At 48.4% G+C, this 22,422-nt stretch overlaps 2 protein-coding genes across 5 annotated transcripts in view; one reads left to right on the plus strand and one right to left on the minus strand.

Annotated features, from left to right (window-relative positions):
* Nucleotides 1-10: 10 nt before the first annotated feature.
* On the plus strand, nucleotides 11-6,200 carry NME6 (NME/NM23 nucleoside diphosphate kinase 6). 4 transcript variants are annotated; one of them, XM_064142332.1, is made up of 7 exons: nucleotides 11-140; nucleotides 277-379; nucleotides 463-502; nucleotides 1,400-1,560; nucleotides 1,809-1,968; nucleotides 2,318-2,351; nucleotides 4,089-4,143. In XM_064142332.1, the coding sequence occupies exons 1-5, from the start codon at nucleotides 39-41 to the stop codon at nucleotides 1,952-1,954; spliced, it is 552 nt and encodes a 183-aa protein (XP_063998402.1). In that variant the 5' UTR covers nucleotides 11-38; the 3' UTR covers nucleotides 1,955-1,968; nucleotides 2,318-2,351; nucleotides 4,089-4,143. The 4 variants fall into 4 exon arrangements, 3 of the variants coding, with proteins under 3 accessions (XP_063998402.1, XP_063998403.1, XP_063998404.1); XR_010302090.1 differs by lacking the exon at nucleotides 1,400-1,560 and having other exon boundaries at nucleotides 2,318-2,414; nucleotides 4,089-6,200; XM_064142333.1 differs by lacking the exon at nucleotides 2,318-2,351 and having other exon boundaries at nucleotides 4,089-6,200.
* A 2,057-nt stretch (nucleotides 6,201-8,257) lies between these two features.
* The window catches only part of SLC6A15 (solute carrier family 6 member 15), a 68,742-nt gene continuing 54,577 nt past the window's right edge, over nucleotides 8,258-22,422 (minus strand). The window contains exons 7-12 of the mRNA XM_064142330.1: nucleotides 21,149-21,390; nucleotides 20,834-21,026; nucleotides 18,384-18,576; nucleotides 16,576-16,735; nucleotides 13,733-13,895; nucleotides 8,258-10,903 (exon numbers count right to left, since the gene is read on the minus strand). Coding sequence (XP_063998400.1) covers nucleotides 10,532-10,903; nucleotides 13,733-13,895; nucleotides 16,576-16,735; nucleotides 18,384-18,576; nucleotides 20,834-21,026; nucleotides 21,149-21,390 — 1,323 coding nt within the window. The 3' untranslated portion in view covers nucleotides 8,258-10,531. The remainder of the gene's footprint in view (nucleotides 10,904-13,732; nucleotides 13,896-16,575; nucleotides 16,736-18,383; nucleotides 18,577-20,833; nucleotides 21,027-21,148; nucleotides 21,391-22,422) is intronic.

Below are 22,422 nucleotides of genomic sequence, written 5' to 3' on the forward strand. Positions count from 1 at the left end.
TGCCCTGTGACGTCACGCCGCGCCGCCGGGAGCCGGTCATGGCGGCCGCCGCGGCCCTGGCGGGGCGCTGCGGGCGGCCGCTGCAGCTGACGCTGGCTCTGCTGAAGCCGGATGCCGTAGCCCACCCGCTGGTGCTAGAGGTGAGGGCTGGGCGGGCCCAGGCGCCCCCGCCTCCGCCCGCACCGGCTTGGCCCGGTCCCCTCCGCTGTGTGGCTCCGGCACGGGGCGTCCCGGCGGTGCGAGCCTCCCGCCCAGCCGCTGCGCCTCTGCCCGCAGGCCGTGCACGAAACCATCCTCAGCAACCAGTTCCTCATCGTCCGAGCCAAGCAGCTGCGCTGCGGGCGGGAAGAGAGCCGCCAGTTCTACCGGGAGCACGCGGGTAGGCAGGCCGGGCCGGGCCGGGCGGGGGGATCGGTGCTGGCGGAGTCAGGCCGTGCGACAGGGACCGACTCTCTCCCGCAGGACGCTTCTTCTACCAGCGGCTGGTGGAGTTCATGGCCAGGTACCTGCCGTGTCCCCTGCGCGGGGCGCGGGAGGAAGCTCGCGTCCCGGTGCCGGTGGACCCCGGAGCAATGCTGCTGCCTCTGGAGGGTCCTCCTCGGCGTGGGATCTGCCGCATCCCGAGCTGGTGCTTGTGGTGTATGGAGCTGTGAGGCTCTGGGAACGGGGTGGAGAAATGCTGGGAGCCAGCGCTGCCCTGACAGCAGCAGTCGGCGGTGGGGTGGCATCCGCAGAGCTTGTGGTGCCATCTCCTAGGAGGAGGTCCTGATGGAGCAGGTCCAGAGAAGGGCCGTGGAGATGATCGGGGGAGTGTAGCAGCTCTGCCATGAGAACAGGCTGAGGGAGCTGGGGTTGTTCATCCCGGAGAAGAGATGGCTCCAGGCAGACCTAAGAGCAGTCTGCCAGTACCTGAAGGGGAGCTCCAAAAGGCTGCAGAGGGACTGTTTGCACAGGCCTGCAGTGACAGGATGAGGGCAATGGTTTGAAATGAGAGCAGAGCAGATTGAGATTGGATGTTAGGAGCAAGTTCTGCACCATGAGGGTGGTGGAACACTGCAAGAGGTTGCTGATGGAGGTAGCTGAGGCCCCATCCCTGGAGACGTTCAAGGTGAGGCTGGACATGGCTGTGAGCAACCTGCTGTAGTGGAGGATGTCCCTGCTGACCTGCAGGGTTTTGGACTGGATTAATTTTGGAAGTCTCTTCCAAAACAAACCACTCCATGATTCTGTGCTTTGGTCCTGAGCCATGGTCTCAGTGCCGAGGGAGATGGAAGGTCTGTGGTCCCCAGTGACAGCTGCACATCCTTGCTTCTTTGCACTTGCTGTGTTTCTGAGAATGAAGCAGTTGTGCCCTCTTGTAACCTTATCTACCTCTGCTCTTCCCTCGTCCTTTCCTCAGTGGCCCCATGTGGGCTTATATCTTAGCTCATGAGAATGCTGTCCCACTCTGGAGATCCCTGATGGGTCCCACCAAAGTATTCCGAGCCCGAAACAACGTCCCGAACTCCATCCGAGGAGCTTATGGCCTCACTGACACCAGGAATACCACTCATGGCTCAGGTAGACCTGTCCTCCTTGGCCGAGTCTTGGGCAAAGACTGGAGCTCAGGGAGGCACGAGAGGTGGCATTGTGCCTGCCTTTACTTGCTTGCCAACTGAGGAGCCCAAGCAAAGGAGCTGCTCACCTCTGCAGACCCCCATCTCCACCTCTCCTGCTGTGACCGAGCCTGGCGCTTCTCTTTGGGCAGCCAGCAGGTGTTTGCAGTGCCAAGCTGGCACCTCAGCTGCTTTTCATCTGTCTTCTCTCAGATTCTCCAGCATCAGCCAGCAAGGAAATTGCTTTTTTCTTCCCCGAGTTCAACGAGCAGCTCTGGTACCAGCAGGAGGAACCACGTCTGCGCTGTGGGCCTGTCTACTACGACGCAGAGGAGCGTGTCCACCTTGTCCAGGGCTGAAGACACTCTGGGGGGTACGGCCTGCTGGAGCTGGAAGGAGCTGCCAGGCTCCTGGGTCAGCCCTGTGGCAAGAGGTGGAGCTGTGGTGTGTTCTCTGGGCCTGGAAGGGCCTGAGAAGCAAGTGCTGGTGTGCTGCTTTGATTGTGCTACTTCTGCAGCATCTGTGTGCTGGGGCACTTGAGAAACAACTCAAGCCAGCAGCACTCCAGCTTTTGTTCAGATCCTACCTTGCACATTGTATTTTTGTTGGGTGTGAGCTCATCAAGGAGCTAGGTGGAAAGGGGGATGCTGGTTCCATTTAGGGTAGGATTGATTTTGCTGGTAGTAAGCCTCAGATTCTTAGTGTTTGCTCTGTTCCTACAGGCTCTTAAGGAGAAGAGAGGCACAACTGGCTGTGGTGAGCATTAGTCATGCTGATTCTCCTGTCCTTGCTTCATGGACAAGTCACCTTCACAGACAGGTCACTTGTGTGTCGTGACTTCAGATACCTGGAGAGTGGCTTGGCAACTACATCAGCCAGACTCTAGAAAGGGGGTTGTAAGAGAGAGGCAGGAAAGCTTTATAGCAGGGCCTGTTAGTGACAGGATGAGAGGCAGCAGCAGCTTTAAACTAAAAGAGGGCAGCTTTAGATTGGACATATGGGAGAAAGGTTTGGCACTGAGGATGGTGAGACACTGGTCCAGGTTGCCCAAGAGAGGTGGGAGATGCCCCATCCCTGGAACCATTCCAGGTCAGGTTGTTTTGGGGCTCTGAGCAACCTGCTCTGTTTGGGGATGTCCCAGCTGACTGCAAGGGGGTTGGACTGGATGAGCTTGAAAGGCTTTTCCAACCCAAACCAGTCAGGGATTCTGTGAAAGATCATTCCAGCTCTGACCCCACACGAAGCATGGAGAGAGCTGGTCCAGCTGGGAGCCTGGTGTCCCAGAGGAAGCTGCAAGCCTGACATCCACTGCACTGCAGCAGATGTGACTGCTGCAGGGACCCTCACCTGCTGGCAGAGCCCAGGCCAGCAGGGCAGAGACTGAACAAGTACAGTGATTGCACAGATCTGCTTGCAATCATCCTCTCCTCTGCTGGTTATTTTTCCTCTCTGCAGAATGATCAATCACAGCACAGTGCCACCTCATGTCTCTTGTCTGTTGCCATGAAATGTTGTGTCTTGGGGAATTCCTTTCTCAGAGCCTGTTGGAATGGTACAAATAAGACTCTGTTTTCCTAGAGGTGTGCACCAGAGTTCAAGTAAGTGTGGAAGGACACCTGGTAGCTTTCTCCTGGCACAGTGGTTAGAGGAGGCCTTTTTCTTTGAGAAAAACTCCTCATGTCTTGGGACTTTGATCCTAGGCAGAAGGATCACAGAATTGTCAAGGCTGCCATGGGCAGGGACACTTTCTACTAGGTCAGATTGCCCAGAGCCATGTCCTGCCTGGCCTTAAAAACATCCAGGGATGAGGCTCCCACCGTCTCCCTGAGCAACCTGTTCCAATGTCTCACCACCCTCATGGTGAAGAACTTCTTCCTAACATTTAATCTAAATCTCCCCTCGTCTAGCTTGGATCCATTCCTCCTGGTCCTATCACTACCTGACGCCTTAAAAAGTCCCTCCCCAGCTTTCTTGTAGCCCCTGTCAGATACTGAAAGGCCACAATAAGGTCCCCTTGGAGCCTTCTCCAAACTAAACAACCCAAACTTTCTCAACCTGTCTGTTTTTCCTTTCTGGAATGAACCCAGTCCTGGTGCTGCTTTTGCTGATGATGAATGGAGCTGTTCTTGTCCTCTCTTAGGTGTCCTCACAGAGTAGTGCTGTTTGTAGGTCACAAACTGAATTCTGTCAACCTGATGTCATGTTTATTATTTTACCACTTCTCAAGTGCCCTTGTGGGCTCCTGACTCCTGCAAGAGGCACTTACAGCACAGGATGAGTTTTCAGTAAAACAACAGTGGTCAGCTGAGGGTTGAGAATGGAGAAAGGAGGCTGAGAACATACTGCAGGGACTCACAGGTGGCCCAACACCACGAGGCCGTGGCAATTGTTGGGCAGCTGTGGTCACCACAGCCTTCTGCCAGCTTCAGCACACAGTACCTTGGTTTCTTAGATATTTGCTCTGGATTTCCTCATATCTTGTTTTACTCCCAGGTTTGAAGATGGATGGATAGATATATGGACTGGCAAGATGCTTCTTCCCTTCTAGAAGACAACCTGGACGTATCCAATCCTCAGCTTGCTGCAAGTCTGATAGTTGAACTGATGGGTTTGCCCTATACAAAGGCTCCCTGAGGACATGGTTGTAGCCTTCCCACTCCAAGGCTGCACTCCCAGTACTGAGATGGATTGAATCCCTTTGGCACAGAGTCTTTCTTTCACCTCTGGTTTTGTTCTATGCCTGGTTTCTCAGGCACCTCTGTCCTTACTGGATCCTCGTTTTTACAGTGTGAGAACAACAAACCTGATACAAGACCCAAGCCATGAATTCTCTGGCATCTCACAGTGTTGTTCTGTTCAGCACTTGAAAAGATTGTTGCCATGTAAGCTTTCCTGGAGCACACAAGCCCAGTGGAACAGAATTTAGGGTGCCTTCCCCTCTCCCTGTATGGAAATATCAGGCAGAGGAGTAAAAGGGATAAAGCAACCAAAGAACAGCTTGGCACTGATTTAGAAGTTAAAAGATAATTGTAACAATAAATAAAAGGTATTTAAGCTAAATGAAGGTCACAGAAATATGAAAGAAGGGAATAGATACAGATATATGTACAAAACCAGCTTGGTTGGCAGTGGATTGTTGGGATTGAGATGGATTCTTGGATGCAGGCCCCAACATGAGGTAGCATGGTGGCCACATGGTTATCAGGAACAGCAGCAGCAAGGAGATGTGGAGAGGTGAAGGTAGGAGCAAGAATCATACAATCAACCAGGTTGGAAGAGACTTCCAAGATAATCCAGGCCAACCTAGCACCCAGCCCTGCCCAGTCAACCAGACCATGGCACTAAGTGCCTCAGCCAGGCTTTGCTTGAACGCCTCCAGGGACAGTGACTCCACCACCTCCCTGGGCAGCCCATTCCAATGGGCAACAACTTCCTCCTAACATCCAGCCTCGACCTCCCCTGCCACAACTTGAGACTGTGTCCCCTTGTTCTGTTGCTGGTTGCCTGGCAGAAGAGACCAACCCCACCTGGCTACAGCCTCCCTTCAGGTAGTTGTAGACAGCAATGAGGTCAGCCCTGAGCCTCCTCCAGGCTGCACACCCCCAGCTCCCTCAGCCTCTCCTCACAGGGCTGTGCTCCAGTCCCCTCAGCAGTTTTCTCACCCTTCTCTGGACACCTTCCAGCACCTCAACATCTCTTGAATTGAGGAGCCCAGAACTGGACACAGCACTCAAGGTGTGGCCTGACCAGTGCTGAGTACAGGGGCAGAATAACCTCCCTTGTCCTACTGGCCACACTGTTCCTGATGCAGGCCAGGATGCCATTGGCTCTCTTGGCCACCTGGGCACACTGCTGGCTCATCTTCAGCTACTATCTACCAGTACCCCCAGGTCCTTTTCTGCCTGGCTGCTCTCCAGCCACTCTGTCCCCAGCCTGTAGTGCTGCTTGGGGTTGTTGTGGCCAAAGTGTAGGACCCTGCACTTGGCCTTGTTCAGTCTCATCCCATTGGACTCTGCTCACCCATCCAGCCTATCAAGGGCTCTCCTACCCTCCAACAGATAGACAGGCTGAAAGAATTAGGGCTGTTCAGCCTGGAAATTGGCCCTGGGGAGACCTTATAGCAGCATTTCAGTATATGGGGATCTACAAGAAGGCTGAGGAAGGACTGGTTAGAGGGGCTTGGAGTTGTAGACAAAGGGCAACGGTTTGGAAACTGGAGCAGGGTAGATTTAGATTAGACATCAGGAAGAAGTTCTTTACAGCAAGCATGGGGTGACACTGCAACAGGCTGCCCAGCGGTGTGGTTGAGGCCCTGTTGCAAGGGAATTCAGGCTCACACTTGATGTGGGCCTGGGCAGCCTGATCTAGTTGGAGGTGTCCCTGCTGACTGTAGGGGGTTGGACAAGATGACTTTCGAGGGTCTCTTCCAACCTGGTGCAATCTGTGGATCTGTACATGGTTGCTCTCTGACTCCAAGAGCAGTTCATCACACACTAACTAATACAGGACTGATCAGGTCCCTGCCATAGGTTAATCCTTGTGTTTCAGATAACTAAACCTGGTTTATGTGCATTAACTTCTAATAAATTTGAGTCTGATCATTAACAGACAGCTTCTTCTCAACTGATGCTACTCATTCTAGTTTCTGATGACTGGATATTGTTTCAGAAGCTCCCAGTTTGCAAATGGAATGTTATCTTGGATTATCCTTCCTAGACAAGAGTTATCCCTAAGAAGTTTTATGAAATTGCTACGATGTTCTGATTTGTCTAAGCATTTGCTCCTTTGCCTTTGTGTGGCAGGGAACTTTCCTATGCTCTCAAAATCATACTCTTGAATTGCAGTTTCTAAGACTTGTATTTACCTCAGTTGAATCCATTTTTGATTTGTAAGTGCAAATCTCCTGGCTCCCCATCCACATGGGGCTCACCTTCCCCACTGAAGGGATACTCCACACCATCCCTCACACCCAGCTCCATCTCCACTTTGAGCATTTGACATTTCGACACTGATCACATACAAAGCCCCAAAATCTTGCTAAATCTCTCTTCTATTCCGAAAGTCCTGACAGTCTGGTGACGTCCTCACTGACTGGAAAAGGGGAAACAGAACTCCCATTTTCAAACAGGCTAGGAAGGAGGAGCCAGGGAACTCCAGGTCAGCCACTCTCACCTCTGCCTGGTAAGATCATGGAGCTGATCCTCCTGGAGGCACTACTGAGACAGAAGAATAGTGAAGAGGTGATTGGCTACAATCAGCATGGCTTCACCAAGGGCAAATCTTGCCTGACAAACCTGGTGGCCTTCTATGAACAGGTCACAAAGTTAACAGATGAGAGATGAACAACTGATGTCATTTACCTGGACCTAAGGCCTTTGACACTGTCCCGCACCGCATCCTGGTCTCCAAGCTGATGACACATGGGTTTGATGGGTAGACCACGAGATGGATGAAGAACTGGCTTGATGGCTGCACCCAGACAGTGGCTGTCAGTGGGTCCATGTCCAAGTGGAGGCCAGTGACAAGTGAAGTCCCTCAGGGTTCAGTCCTGGAACTTGTCTTGTTCAACATCTTTGTGTATGCCATGGACAGAGGCACTGAGTGCAGCCTGTGCTAGTTTGAAGCTAGCTAGAATGATTTGGTGTGAGGAACTAGATTACAGGCTGTGAAAGAGAAACAAAGAGTGATGTCTACTTCACCCATAGGCTTGCTGAGAGGTAAGAGAACAAGAATCCAGACATAGATAAGGCTTCCTCTGCTTGCGAGCTCTGAGCTGCATTTCTCTCTCTAGCCTCTCTGCTGTCTCTCTGATTAATCCATTTTGCTTCCTAACCCCCTGGCCGAACCTCCATTCTTGCTTGGGACTGGGGTAAGGTTGAGAGGGGTGGGAGAAGGTGGAAGGGCAGTTGGGAGCCCCTGCTGGGGACTCAGGTTTCTGGGAGGGCTGCTGTGTTTCTGTATTACCTTTTACCTTGTCTCTGTAGCCAGATAGAGGTCAGTCTCTTCTCCCAGGCAAGCAGCAACAGAACGAGGGGACACAGTCTCAAGTTGTGCTGGGGTAGGTCTAGGCTGGATGTTAGGAGGAAGTTGTTGGCAGAGAGAGTGATTGGCATTGGAATGGGCTGCCCAGGGAGGTGGTGGAGTCACCGTCCCTGGAGGTCCACAAGAAAAGCCTGGATGAGGCACTTAGTGCCATGGTCTAGTTGACTGGATAGGGCTGGGGGATAGGTTGGACTGGATGATCTTGGAGGTCTCTTCCAACCTGGTTGATTCTATGATTATATGACACTGTAAATCTCTGCTTGTATATTGAGCTAAGCTGTAAATATAAGCTTCATTCAAATTTCCAGAGCTGGCTGAGTCTAGTCTGGGTGATTCCCAAAGTGTAGGGGGGCAGGGAACACCCAAACCATCACACACTCTCAGCAACCTTACTGACAACACCAAGCTGTGTCGTGCAGCAGACATGCTGGAGGGATCTATCCAGAGGGACCTGGCCAGCCAACTTCATGAGGTTCAACAAGACCAAGTTGGTCTTGAGAGCCCGACCCCCCCACCTGGCTACATCTTCCCTTCAGGTAGTTGCAGACAGCAATGAGATCACCTTTGAGCTTCCTTCAGGAGGTGGCTTTACTATGTGTGTTAGGAAACCACAGAGCAACCACTTGTCAATCTCTTTATTCCTAGGTTAAAATGTAATGCCATTAACAGTTCTTAACAATTGCTGACTGGAGAAAATAATCTGCATAAAACAGAAGCAAAACTTAAGGGAAGTTAATGAAAACCAACCAAAAAAAAAAAACCAACAGCTGTCTTGAGCTTCAACTTTGGAAATGCTGAGATACATAATCATATACATATTTACATTACAACTATATTATATAAATATAAGATATATGTAATCTGGTAACCACAATAAATATCAAGATTCTTTTGTTTTCTTTTTTTTTTTTGTTTGTTTTAGGCACACAGCATAGAAAAAAAATGCAGAATCTGCACCATCCTTTAAATATTCTTGGAGTGACTCACTCTAACTTTGCTTTCACACTGAAATAAAAAGCAGATTTATTGTACACAAAAATATACAGCCACAGTTTATGCAGTTCCCCAGTGGACAGGGAATCCTGCCTAGCCTCCCTGTAAGTCCACTCCTTGGTTTTTTTCTAATGCTATTGCTCTATACAGCTATTACATATGAAAATAGTTTGCAGGTTTGTGGGGTTTGGGGTTTTTTTCCCCTCTGCTAATAGCCTAAAGTAATTATCAGTGCTCATAAAGGAGGTACAGCATATCTACAGAAGGTCTATATGCACCTGTGTTTACACACACACGTGGGTTTGGTTTGAACTGCTTCTGAGCTCGCTTTTAATACTGGAGAGTTAAACCTGAAAGCAGGAAAACAAAACAAACAAATCCCCCCAAACAAAGAAACAAAAGCATACAAACAAAAGCAAACAAAGAAACAAAGGCAAACAAACAAAAGCAAACAAAGGCAAACAAACCAAGAAACAAACAAAAGCAAACAAAGGCAAAGAAACAAAAGCAAACAAAGGTAAAGAAACAAAAGCAAACAAAGGCAAACAAACCAAGAAGCAAACAAAAGCAAACAAAGGCAAAGAAACAAAAACAAAGGCAAACAAACCAAGAAACAAACAAAAGCAAAAAAAGGTAAAGAAACAAAAGCAAACAACGACAAACAAAGGGAAACAAACCAAGAAACAAACAAAAGCAAAAGCAAACAAAGGCAAACAAAGGCAAAGAAACAAAAGCAAACAAAACAAAACCCAAACAATACCAAAAGCAGACAAAGGCAAAGAAACAAAAGCAAACAAAACAAAACCCAAACAATACCAAAAGCAGCCAAAGGCAAAGAAACAAAAGCAAACAAAAGCAAAGAAAGAAAAGCAAAGAAACAAAAACAAAGAAAAGCAAACAAAAGCAACAAAACCAAAATCAAAAGCAAAGACAAACAAAAGCAAAAAAAGAAACAAAAGCAAAAACAAACAAAACCAAAACCAAACAAAGTCAGACAAAAACAAAGAAACAAAGGCAAAGAAAAGCAAACAAAGAAACCTAAGCAAACAAAAACCAAAAGCAAAGTCAATCAAACAAAAGCAAAGACAAACAAAAGCAAACAAGCCCAAAACCAAAGGCAAACAAAAACAAAGAAACAAAGGTAAAGAAAAGCAAACAAAACCAAAGCCAAACAAAGGCAAACAAAAAGAAAGAAACAAAGGCAAAGAAAAGCAAACAAAACCAAAGCCAAACGAAGGCAAACAAACAAAAAGAAAGAAACAAAGGCAAAGAAAAGCAAGCAAACAAAAACAAACAAAACCAAAAGCAAACAAAGGCAAACAAAAGCAAACTAACAAAAGCAGACAAAGAAGCAAAAGCAGACAAAGACACAAAAGCAAACAAAGCAAAGGCAAACAAAAGCAAAGAAACAAAAGCAAGCAAACAAACAAACAGATTTTTCAGTGGTGTTACCTCAGAAATAGTTCATCATTTGAGTGAGACCTGGGCTTGGCCAGTGGTATTAACTCAGAAACATGTTATTGTGTGAGTGAGACCAGCAGTATTAGCTCAGATGTGTTTTATCCTTTGAGTAAGACTTCAGAGATAGAAAACTTTGAGTTTAGAAATGAATATTTGGGGGGGGGTTGGTTTGTTTTTTTTCAATCCAATTTGTGGCTATGCTGATAGATGTAGCCTGCCAGTGGTTGTGAATGTGTTCCCCCCAGTGCAAATAAAAACCCAGAGGATTCCTCCAAAGGGAGTTCTCTCAACCTGTAGGTACAGTCGCGGCGTTGTGAAGGCTGCCGCTAGGGAGCACCTGAGATCACACCCTAGCATGTGAAGGTGACCACCCCTCGTTGGAGAGCCACGGTCAGTGAGAGAGAAGAGAGGAGACAACAAATGGCATTTCTTTTCTGCAGTTACAGATCAGACTCTGGCATATCAGGCATGTCTGCCATCAGGTACCCAATCCCATAGCGACCATTGGGAGCAGTGTCCAGAGCTGGAGATGCAGTTTGTTTCCGATAGATGTTCTTGCCAAAATTTGGAGAGGGCACTTCACTTGGACTCTTCCCATGAATTAGACTCGTGTTATCTCCCTCCAGGTTAACAGGTTCTTTGATTATCCGTCCTCTTTTGTAGGATACAGATGCCAAACTGCCGGAGCTGTCATCGATGAGGTTACAACGGCGCACCACAAAGACTATGGGGACTGGCAGTATGGCCAACACCATCAGAGATATACAGACAATCATTCCCCAGGTTGGGTAGCTGTGGAACTCCTCTGTAGCCTGAGAAACCCCAGGAAGAGAGAGAGAGAGGCTATTAACACATTGGCTGGTGAAGGGCCTGGAACACAAACTCTATGAGGAGAGGCTGAGGGAGCTGGGTGTGTGCAGCCTGCAGAAGAGGAGGCTCAGGGCTGACCTCATTGCTGTCTACAACTACCTGAAGGGAGGTTGTAGCCAGGTGGGGGTCGGTCTCTTCTGCCAGGCAACCAGCAACAGAAGAAGGGGACACAGTCTCAAGTTGTGCAATCAGTGGAGGTCTAGGCTGGATGTTAGGAGGAAGTTGCTGGCAGAGAGAGTGATTGGCATTGGAATGGGCTGCCCAGGGAGGTAGTGGAGGCACCGTCCCTGGAGGTGTTCAAGCAAAGCCTGGCTGAAGCACTTAGTGCCATGGTGTGGTTGACTGGATAGGGCTGGGTGCTAGGTTGGCCTGGATGACCTTGGAGATCTCTTCCAACCTGGTTGATTCTATGATTCTATGATCTTTACTTCAAAAATATAAAGAGCAAGCCCACAGTCATCAAACACACACTCACCTTGTCCCCTTGCACCCACAGCATGGGCACCAATAAAGGTCTCAAATCTGAACAGTCATAGAATCATAGAATCTATGACTGGGAGAGACTTCCAAGCTCATCCAGTCTAACCTATCACCCAGCCCTGTCCAATCAATTAGACCATGGCACTAAGTGCCTCATCCAGGATTTGCTTGAACACCTCCAGGGATGGTGACTCCACCACCTCCCTGGGCAGCCCATTCCAATGCCAATCACTCTCTCTGTGAAGAACTTAGGACCAAAGTAATGTCCCACAGAGTGCTCAGAGTGCTCTAGCAGAACCCACATCAAGATTTTTCACATCAGGCTTTCTGCTACATTTGTCTGTAGTTATTCCCTGGTCCTTTAAGGGATGTTCAGAAGAGACAACTGCACAGTGCAATGTGTGACCGTGCCTGGAAAGTGAGTCCTTGTTCTGTAGGCTGAGAGTTGGTCTGGACAGGGACTGCCTCAGGTTACTCTGTGTAAACTTCATGTGTGAACTGTAAGACATTTTCACTGGGCCAGTGTCTGCACCCTACACATCTACTGCATCCGAGAATCGCTGCCACAAAGGGTCACTTCAGAATCACAGAATCATAGAATCACAGAATCAACCAGATTGGAAGAGACCTCCAAGATCATCCAGGCCAACCTAGCACCCAGCCCTAGCCAGTCAACTAGACCATGGCACTAAGTGCCTCAGCCAGTCCCAACACTTTCCAAAGAGTCCTTGAGATTAATTTAACTGACTTTTTTTGCCCCCCCCTGTATTTTGTATACCAAGCCTTGTAGCAACAGCTGAGGGCTGAAGAACCTATGAGCTTGATGAACTCTTAGGAGTTAACTAGACTGAATCTCTTGCTGGAGCCAACATGCAGTACTGAGCTGTTTGCACACACAGGATTGGGTTTGGTTTGGTTTTTTTTTTAAGTGGTTTGTTTGTTTTGAGTTTGTTGGGGGTTTTGTGGCATTTTTCAGTTTGGTTTTGTGTTTGTTTACTTTTTTCCATTGTCATGGGTAGGAGCCTGCATAAGACCCAACATCTAACAAGCCCTTACCCAATAGTTTATTAAGATATGGCATTTTTTAGCTTGAAGGTTCTCTGTACAGATGGTAAATGTTCATAGAATCTTAGAATCAAGCAGGTTGGAAGAGACCTCTATGATCATCCAGTCCAACCTAGCACCCAGGCTTGTGGGCCAATGGTTCATCAATGGACTTCATCCACTGAATGTCAGGGACCTGCAGTCAGTGCTCTGGTTGCACTGCCGTAGCATTGCCCTCAGTGAACAGTGCCTTTGTCAGGTCTACAAGGGGTTTTAAAATCAGGTAAGCTCTCCTGAGAGGTCTGCCAAACATGACTGATGAGGAGCAGCTGAGGGAGCTGGGGTTGTTTAGTCTGGAGAAGAGGAGGCTGAGAGGGGACCTTATTGCCCTCTGCAACTGCCTAAAAGGAGGTTGTAGTGAGGCTGGAGCTGGTCTCTTCTGCCAAATTACTAATGACAGGACAGGAGGAAATGGCCTCAAGTTGCATCAGGGGAGGTTTAGGTTGGATATTGGGAGGAAGTTCTTTCCTGAGCAGGCACTGGAACAGGCTGCCCAGGGAGGTGGTGGAGTTGCTATCCCTGGAGGTGTTTAAAAGGAGAGTGGATGGCTAGAAGGATGCTGGGATGAAGGTTGGACTGGCTGATCCTGGTGGTCCTTTCCAACCATAGCAATTCATAGTGCTTAGATGTTGTGCTGAGGGATTTGGTGTAGTCAAGGATTTGTCAGTGTGAGACTAATGATTGGACTCGATGAGCTTGAAGGTCTTCTCCAGTCTAAGCAATTCTGTAATTCCTGAATTGATACTGGGTGGAAGAAGAAAGATGAGATGCTGGTGGGTGGCCATGGCACACCCCTGGGAGAGGCCTGCTCTCTCCTGTGCTACCTGCACACACATCCAAAACTTAAACAGTACTGGCAATGGATCTGGAAATCTGTGCCCAGCTGACATGGGGGTAGCACTAATTTCAGTATCTGAAGAGTGCCTGCAAAGAAGCTGGGGAGGGACTTTTCAGGATATCAGGGAGTGACAGGACTAGGGGGCATAGAGCAAAGCTGGAGGTGGGGAGGTTCTGAGTGGCCTTGAGGAGGAAGTTCTTCAGCATGAGAGTGGTGAGAGATTAGTGCCATGGTCTAGTTGATTGGACAGGGCAGGGTGCTAGGTTGGACTGAATGATCTTGGAAGTCTCTTCCAGCCTGGTTGATTCTTTGATCATAATGATGTTGGTAGTATCTGTTCTATACATACCATATCTTCAATCCAAGCGTTGTAGCCAGGAGGACTTAATCCCATTTGGACAATGCTAGCTACCAGCAAACACAGCAATACTAAAGGTGAAACATACTTCCACATGTAGTAGTAATACTGGCTTGGAGAAAACCCAAGCATATCCTTCAGATCCTCCATAAATCTGTGAAGGGAACAAAAGGTTAATTGTTAGTGCAGACACTGGGGTTTCAAGTACTGTCAGTGATACACAGCATCTGACTTGAGGACACATTGAAAAGATGCCAAGTCTAGAAATCACAGAATCACAGAACCTCAGAGGTTGGAAGTGACCTCCAGAGATCATCCACTCCAACTTCCTGGCCAAGGCAGGATCCCCATGGGTAGTCCACACAGGAATGCATCCAGGCAGGATTTGAAAGTCTCCATGGCAGGAGACTCCACAACCTCTCTGGGTAGCCTGTTCCAGGGCTCTGACACCCTCATTGTAAAGAAGTTTCTCCTCATGTTGAGGTGAAACCTTCTGTGTCCCAGTTTGTACCCATTGCTTCTTGTCTTATTGCTGCACACCACCAAAAAAAAAGATTGTCCCCATCCACTCGACACCCAGCCCTCAGCTATGTGTACACATGGATCAGATCTCCTTTCAGTCTCTGAAGGGGGCCTCCAAGAAAGCTGGGGAGGGACTTTTCAGGATATCAAGGAGTGACAGGACTAAGGGGAATGGAGCAAAGCTGGAGGTGGGGAGGTTCAGGCTGGAAGTGAGGATGAAGTTGTTGAGCAGGAGAGTGGTGAGAGCCTGGCATGGGTTGCCCAGGGAGGTGGTTGAGTCCCCATGGCTGGAGGTGTTTAAGGCCAGGCTGGCTGAGGCTGTGGGCAGCCTGCTCTAGGGTAGGGTGTCCCTGGGCATGGCAGGGGGGTTGGAACTGGCTGATCCTTGTGGTCCCTTCTAACCCTGACTGATTCTGTGATTCTCCCCTGAGAAGAAACTGTCAGCAGTTTGGATCACCTGATGGCCTGAAAACGAGAGCTTGTATTCCTAGTTCAGGTCTGACGAACAGAAGGCATCACAACCCAGCACTGTGACTTAGTACACTGCTTCTTTGGGCTGTGCTGCAAAGGTAATTCAACTCACAGAATGACACATGAGGAAGGTCATTTCTCCCCCCTCTACTCTGCTCTTGTCAGACCCCACATGGATCACAGCATCCAGTTCTGGTGCCTGCCCCGCATCCAAAGGGCATGCAGCTGCTGAAGCAGGTCCAGAGGAGGGTCACAAAGATGCTTAGAGGGCTGGAGCACCTCTAGGAGGAGTCACTTGGTGAACACATTCTGGTGGTTTCAGTCACGAGATGCCAAAAAAATTGGAGGGACTGGGTGGTCTTTTCAGCCATCACTGATAGAAGGGTACTTAACTTCACTGACAACTGTGCTGCTTCCAACTAAGTTTTCACCTTCCCTACTCTTCAATATCACTTTATTTCCTTTCTGCCAACTCATGCAAAGAACAACTAAATGCTACAACACCCCAAACTAAACCTAGCTCATGAACTGGAACTTTCTTACTGTCACTGCCATTAAGAGTTTGCTTTGTTTCTTACTCAGGCTGCCTGGACCACTGCAGGGTCTGTTCAGAATACTCATCCTCATCTGCTCCTTAGATCACAGCTACTAGAATCACAGAAGGGTTTGGGCTGGAAGGGACCTTACAGATCATCTAGCTCCACCCTCCTTGCCATGGGCAGAGAGAGACCTCTTACTTCCTGAGTCCTTTCATTTGCCATCTTACTTCCACAGAAATTCCTCATGCTTGCACCCCCATCCTCCTTTTTAACTCTCTAATTGTGTCTCTTTGATTGCATTTTCCTCTCTTCAGATCAGTTGCAAATGTGCTTTGGGCTCCAGTGCACCATCCTGATGCATTACATCTTGCTCCAAACGTGTCCTTAAAACCAGATCAAAATTGACAGCCAGCCAGAGCCACTGGAGGAAAGAGACCTGGGGGTACTGGTAGATAGTAGCTGAAGATGAGCCAGCAGTGTGCCCAGGTAGCTAAGAGTGCCAATGGCATCCTGGTCTGGATCAGAAGCAGTGTGGCCAGTAGGACAAGGGAGGTTATTCTGCCCCTGTACTCAGCACTGGTCAGGCCACAGCTTGAGTGCTGTGTCCAGTTCTGGGCTCCTCAATTCAAGAGAGATGTTGAGGTGCTGGAATGTATCCAGAGAAGGGTGACAAATCTGGTGAGGGGCCTGGAGCACAGCCCTGTGAGGAGAGGCTGAGGGAGCTGGGGGTGTGCAGCCTGAAGGAGGCTCAGGGCTGACCTCATTGCTGTCTGCAACTACCTGAAGGGAGGCTGTAGCCAGGTGGGGTTGGTTTCTTCTGCCAGGCAACCAGCAACAGAACAAGGGGACACAGTCTCAAGATGTGCAATCAGGGGAGGTCTAGGCTGGATGTTAGGAGGAAGTTGTTGTCAGAGAGAGTGATTGGCATTGGAATGGGCTGCCCAGGGAGGTGGTGGAGTCACCGACTCTGGAGGTGTTCAAGCAAAGCCTGGATGAGGCACTTAGTGCCATGGTGTAGTTGACTGGATAGGGCTGGGTGCTAGGTTGGCCTGGATGATCTTGGAGGTCTCTTTCAAGCTGGCTGATTCTATGATTCTATGTGTCCATTTCACACCCCCTGAGCAAGATGATTAAAACACTGCCACGATTTAGTCGATGATGCAGGGTGATAGGTTGGAACTTGATGACCTCCAAGTTCTTTTCCAACCTGGTGAGTTGTGTGATTCTGTGAATCACTGTAACAAACACTGTTGATATGGACTGGGAGGGGGGAAGGGGGGGGGATGCAGTTCCTTCACTTACTTGTCCACACCATAAATTCGGGTGACTGCAACGTTCTCCAGAATGACCACAATCAGCAGGGGCAGAGTAGCTGAGTAGTCGTCGAACATCGTCACAAAGTAATTGCCAGAGCGCTGCACGAAGATCAGCCCAATGAAAAATGCTACCAAGCAGCAGATAACTGGAACAAAGGACAGAAACGGGGACTTGTCAGCCTAACAAAGCTCCACAGATGAAGAGGGAAACAAAGAGAGTTTGGAACAGCACAGATACATTTGAATGCATTATGGCACATCATCGAATTTGATAACGCTTTGCTTTCTAAGGGTCTCGGTTTTGAGTGTATTAACCCAATCTTACCTATTCCCTATGCAAGAGAAAAGTGATCAAATGACAGTTACTGGAACTGCTGTATGACAGCAGTCCTGAGCAAGCAGCAGGCTTTCAAATGACTTTCTCATGGCACAATCAACTTAACATGAATAACAAGGCAAGAGTGAATTGGTAAGCTGAACATCACACGTTACTTGGTGACCAGGTCATGCCTGGCAACTCAGAAGTGAAAAGAACCAAAGTTTCAGACTCTAATTCTAGACAAGATCAAGGCTGAATAAATTTCCTCTAACAGATCATTCATGGCATAAAGTTCCATTAGGACAGGCTGAGGGAGCTGGGGTTATTCAGCCTGGGGAAGAGAAGGCTCTGGGGACAACTAATAGCAGCCTTCCAGTACCTGAAGGGGGCCTACAAGAAGGCTGCAGGGGGACTGGTTATAAAGACCTGCAGTGACAGGAGGAGGATAATGGTTTGAAATGAAAGCATATTTAGATTGGATGTTAGGAACAAGTGCTTTAGCATGAGGGTAGTGGAGCAAGGGAACAGGCTGCCCAGTGAGGCTGTTGAGGCCCCATCCATGGAGGGCAAGGCTGGACAGGGCTGTGACCAGTTTGATCTATAGAATCACACAATCAGTCAGGGTTAGAAGGGACCACAAGGATCAGCCAGTTCCAACCCCCTGCCATGCCCAGGGACACCCTACCCTAGAGCAGGCTGCCCACAGCCTCAGCCAGCCTGGCCTTAAACACCTCCAGCCATGGGGACTCAACCACCTCCCTGGGCAACCCATGCCAGGCTCTCACCACTCTCATGCTCAACAACTTCCTCCTCACCTCCACTCTGACTCTCCACATCTCCAGCTTTGCTCCATTCCCCCTAGTCCTGTCACTCCTTGAGAGCCTGAAAAGTTCCTCACCTTTTTTTTTTTTTTTTTGGGCCACCTTCAGGTACTGCAAGGCCACAAGAAGGTCACCTGGGAGCCTCCTCTTCTCCAGACTGAACAGCCCCAACTCTTTCAGTCTGTCCTCACAGCAGAGCTACTGCAGCCCTCTGAGCATCCTCCTGGCCCTTCTCTGGACACACTCCAGCATCTCCACATCCCTCTTGTCATAGTGGCTCCAGAACTGGATGCAGCACTCCAGGTGAGGTCTCACAGAGAGGATTAAAGGAGGAGAATCACCTCCCAGGCCCTGCTGGCCACAATTCTCCTGATGCAGCCCAGGATCTGCTTGGCTCTCTGGGCTGCAAGTGCACACTGCTGGCTCATGTTGAGCTTCTCATCCACCAGCTCCCCAAGTCCCTCTCCTTAGGGCTGCTCTCCAGCCACTCACTGCCCAGCCTGCATTTGTGCTTGGCATTGCCTCGATCCAGCTGCAGGACCTTGCACTTGGTCTTGCTGAACGTCCTGAGGTTGCCTTGTGCCCACCTCTCCAGCCCACCTCCTCTATCTAGTGGAGGATGCCCCTGCTCCAGTGAGAAGATAGTTCACTCACCAGTAAGAATTTCTTTCCTGACCTTGAAAGTATCAACAATGGGTGTGATGATGCCTTCAATGGTTCCAAACATACTTCCAAGTCCCAAATTTACCAACATGAGGAAGAACATGACTGACCAGAAGGGAGAAGCAGGGAAATGGGTCATTGCTTCTGTGAAGGCAATAAAAGCTAAACCAGTTCCTTGAACTGCCTGTTAAGAGAGAGAAAAAAACAACCTATATTATTGTTCTGCAGTACCAGCACTTCTTGGTAATTTGATAGTCTGTGTGTATATGGATTGTCACTGATTAAATCCTGAAGGAGAAGAGGGATCATAGAATCAACCAGGATGGAAGAGACCTCCAAGATCATCCAGTCCAACCTAGCACCCAGCCCTATCCAATCACACAGACCATGGCACTAAGTGCCTCATCCAGGCTTTGCTTCAGCACCTCCAGGGTCGGTGACTCCACCACCTCCCTGGGCAGCCCATTCCAATGCCAATCACTCTCTCTGACAACAACTTCCTCCTAACATCCAGCCTAGACCTCCCCTGCCACAATTTGAGACTGTGTCCCCTTGTTCTATTGCTGGTTGCCTGGCAGAAGAGACCAACCCCACCTGGCTACAACCTCCTTTCAGGGAGTTGTAGACAGCAATGAGGTCTGCCCTGAGCCTCCTCTTCTCCAGGCTGCACACCCACAGCTCCCTCAGCCTCTCCTCACAGGGCTGTGTTCCAAGCCCCTCACCAGCTTTGTTGCCCTTCTCTGGACACATTCCAGCACCTCAACATCTTTCTTGAATTGAGGAGCCCAGAACTGGACACAGTACTCAAGGAGTGGCCTGACCAGTGTTGAGTACAGGGGCAGAATAACCTCCCTTGTCCTACTGGCCACACTGTTCCTGATCCAGGCCAGGATGCCATTGGCTCTCTTGGCCACCTGGGCACACTGCTGCCTCATCTTCAGCTACTCTCTACCAGCACCCCCAGGTCCCTTTCTTCCTGGCTGCTCTCCAGCCACTCTGTCCCCAGCCTGTAGTGCTGCTTGGGGTTGTTGTGGCCAAAGTGTAAGACAGAACTTTAAAAGCTTCCCCTAATAAGAAGAGTGATGTAAGTATCACTGAAGTCAACAAGCCCTCTGCATCTCCTGAAACCTTCTCTCCACATGCTTCTCTCTATCAGAAGAAAAGACATAGAACTGCTGGAGTGAGTCCAGAGGAGTGCCATAAGGATGATGCAAGGGCTGGAGGAGCTCTGCTGTGAGGATAGGCTGAGAGAGCTGGGGTTGTTCAGGCTGGAGAAGAGAAGACTCTGGGGGAACCTTTTATCTGCCTTCCAATACCTGAAAGGAACCTACAGGAGGGCTGGAAATGATAACTTTTCATAAGGATGTCCTGCAATGGGACAAGGGGGAATGGTTTGAAGTGGAGAGAGGGTAGGGTGAGGCTGGATCTTAGGAAGAAGTTCTTCAGTAATGAATAGGTTGCCTAGAGATGATGTGGATTCCCTGCACTCAGAGGGGTACTTGGGGCCAGGTTGGATGAGGCCTTGGGCAACCATGTCTAGTTGAGAGGCATCCCTGCTCATGGCAGGAAGGTTGGAGTAGATGTCCTCTTGGGTTCCTTTTAACCTAAGCCATTCTGTGACTTAAATCAGCAAGGACTAAACTAAGGTATCAGCCTCAAAAGTCTTCAGGTGAGCTGAAAAGCAACCCTGCATAGAACCAGATTTTCATATGGACCTCTACAGGATGTACTGTATCAGGAACAGTGTGGCCAGCAGGACAAGGGAGGTTATTCTGCCCCTGTACTCAGCACTGGTCAGGCCACACCTTGAATACTGTGTCCAGTTCTGGGCTCCTCAATTCAAGAGAGATGTTGAGGTGCTGAAATGTGTCCAGAGAAGGGCAATGAAGCTGGTGAGGGGCCTGGAACACAGCCCTGTGAGGAGAGGCTGAGGGAGCTGTGGGTGTGCAGCCTGGAGAAGAGGAGGCTCAGGGCTGACCTCATTGCTGTCTGCAACTACCTGAAGGGAGGCTGTAGCCAGGTGGGGGTTGGTCTCTTCTGCCAGGCAACCAGCAACAGAACAAGGGGACACAGTCTCAAGTTGTGCAATCAGGGAAGGTCTAGGCTGGATGTTAGGAGGAAGTTGTTGTCAGAGAGAGTGATTGGCATTGGAATGGGCTGCCCAGGGAGGTGGTGGAGGCACCATCCCTGGAGGTGTTCAAGCAAAGCCTGGCTGAGGCACTTAGTGCCATGGTCTAGTTGACTGGACAGGGCTGGGTGCTAGGTTGGACTGGATGATCTTGGAGGTCTCTTCCAACCTGGTTGATTCTATGATTCTATACTGCTACAGGCTGTACTGCTCCTGTAGTGATACTCTCACTCTACTCCACAGTTTACTCGGGCTTAACAAATATTAACCTGCTCAGAATCTCTTGCACTTAAGATTTACTTATTCCTCTCACCTTGTTAAGTTCATCTTCAATTTGACACGACTTCAGGCCAAGGGCATCAAACTCTTCCTCTTTCACTTTCTGAATAATGTCATAAACTAAATTGTAATCTCCTGCTGTAATGCTGGAGAAATTGATATGATGTGGTATCATATCCTGGCTCAGATTGCCTACTTTCAAAAGCTTTAAGATCTTCTCTGAATTTCTGCAAAAAACACAACAAAAGAGAGAAATTAAACTCAGTGATCTGCACTGACTCAGAAATTAAATAGACCATAAAAATAATGGTTTGTTTTTTTTTAAAGAAAAGAAAATTGATATTCATACTGGATAACACATTTTTCATTTATGATATTGGCTTTGAAGCCCAGAACTGCAAACACCACCAAAGTTGCCAGCACAGAAGTGAAAAAATTGATGAAGGACACCAGTACAGCATCAAAATGGCAGTTGTTGTCTCTCTTGTTGTAGCTTGAAAAGGCAATGACTCCACCAAATCCAAGCCCTAAGGCAAAGAACACCTGAGTAGCAGCTTCTCTCCAGACCTTGGGCTCCAGCATTATTTCAAGCTGTTTGAAATTAGATATAATATATGTCAGCTATAAAGTGCAATTTCTGTTATATGAAAAGACAACAGAAAAGAGAGAGAGAGAGAAAAAAAAAAAACAAACAGGAAGACAACCTACATTATCAAGTGCTAAATGCTCTACTGCAAACATTCTCCCCAGGACAACAATGAAAAGCTGAATGCAAAACCTCAAGCTGAGCAAACCTAGGGGCCAGCATTTGCATTTATTCCATAGTATATAACCCTTAAAAGAGAACCATGCTAGCAAGTTATCTTCCCAACAATGAGACACTTACTGGAGCTACATCTTAATTAAAGTAACAGCGAGCTACAGCCAGAAATAAGCACAAATATTCACCTTTTAACTCTCTTGAATACAGTATTTCCCACCTTTCAGCTCTCTTTAACACAGTATTTACTGCCTCTTGCTTTACAGGATAGACACTTGTTAGCATTAAGATGCATTTTGGGGGTGATCAATCCACATATAAATGCAGTTAACTATTTTCAGAGTTGCTTTATTGTTACTTATCAAAGAGAAAAAGGGAGCAGGATGCACAGCCAGAGAAATAAGCACAAATATCCACCTTTTAACTCTCTTTTTAATACACTATTTACTGCCTCTTTTGTTTTACAGGATGGACACTTGTTAGCATTAAGATGCATTTTGGGGGTGATCAATCCTCATATAAATGCAGTTAACTATTGTCAGAGTTGCTTTGTTGTTACTTTTCAAAGTCAAAAAGGGAGCAGGAGGTACAGTCAGAAATAAGCACAAATATCCACCTTTCAACTCTCTTTAGTACAGCATTTCCCACCTTTTAACTCTCTTTAACACACTATTTACTGCCTTTTTTTATCAGGATGGACACTTGTTAGCATTAAGATGCATTTTGGAGGTGATCAATCCACACATAAACACAGTTAACTATTTTCAGAGTTGCTTTGTTGTCACTTATCAAAGAAAAAAGGGGAGCAGGAGCTACAGCCAGAAATAAGCACAAATATCCACCTTTTTAGCTCTCTTTAATAC

The sequence above is a fragment of the Pogoniulus pusillus genome, chromosome 4 (genome assembly GCF_015220805.1).
Source record: "Pogoniulus pusillus isolate bPogPus1 chromosome 4, bPogPus1.pri, whole genome shotgun sequence".
Lineage (NCBI taxonomy): Eukaryota > Metazoa > Chordata > Aves > Piciformes > Lybiidae > Pogoniulus > Pogoniulus pusillus.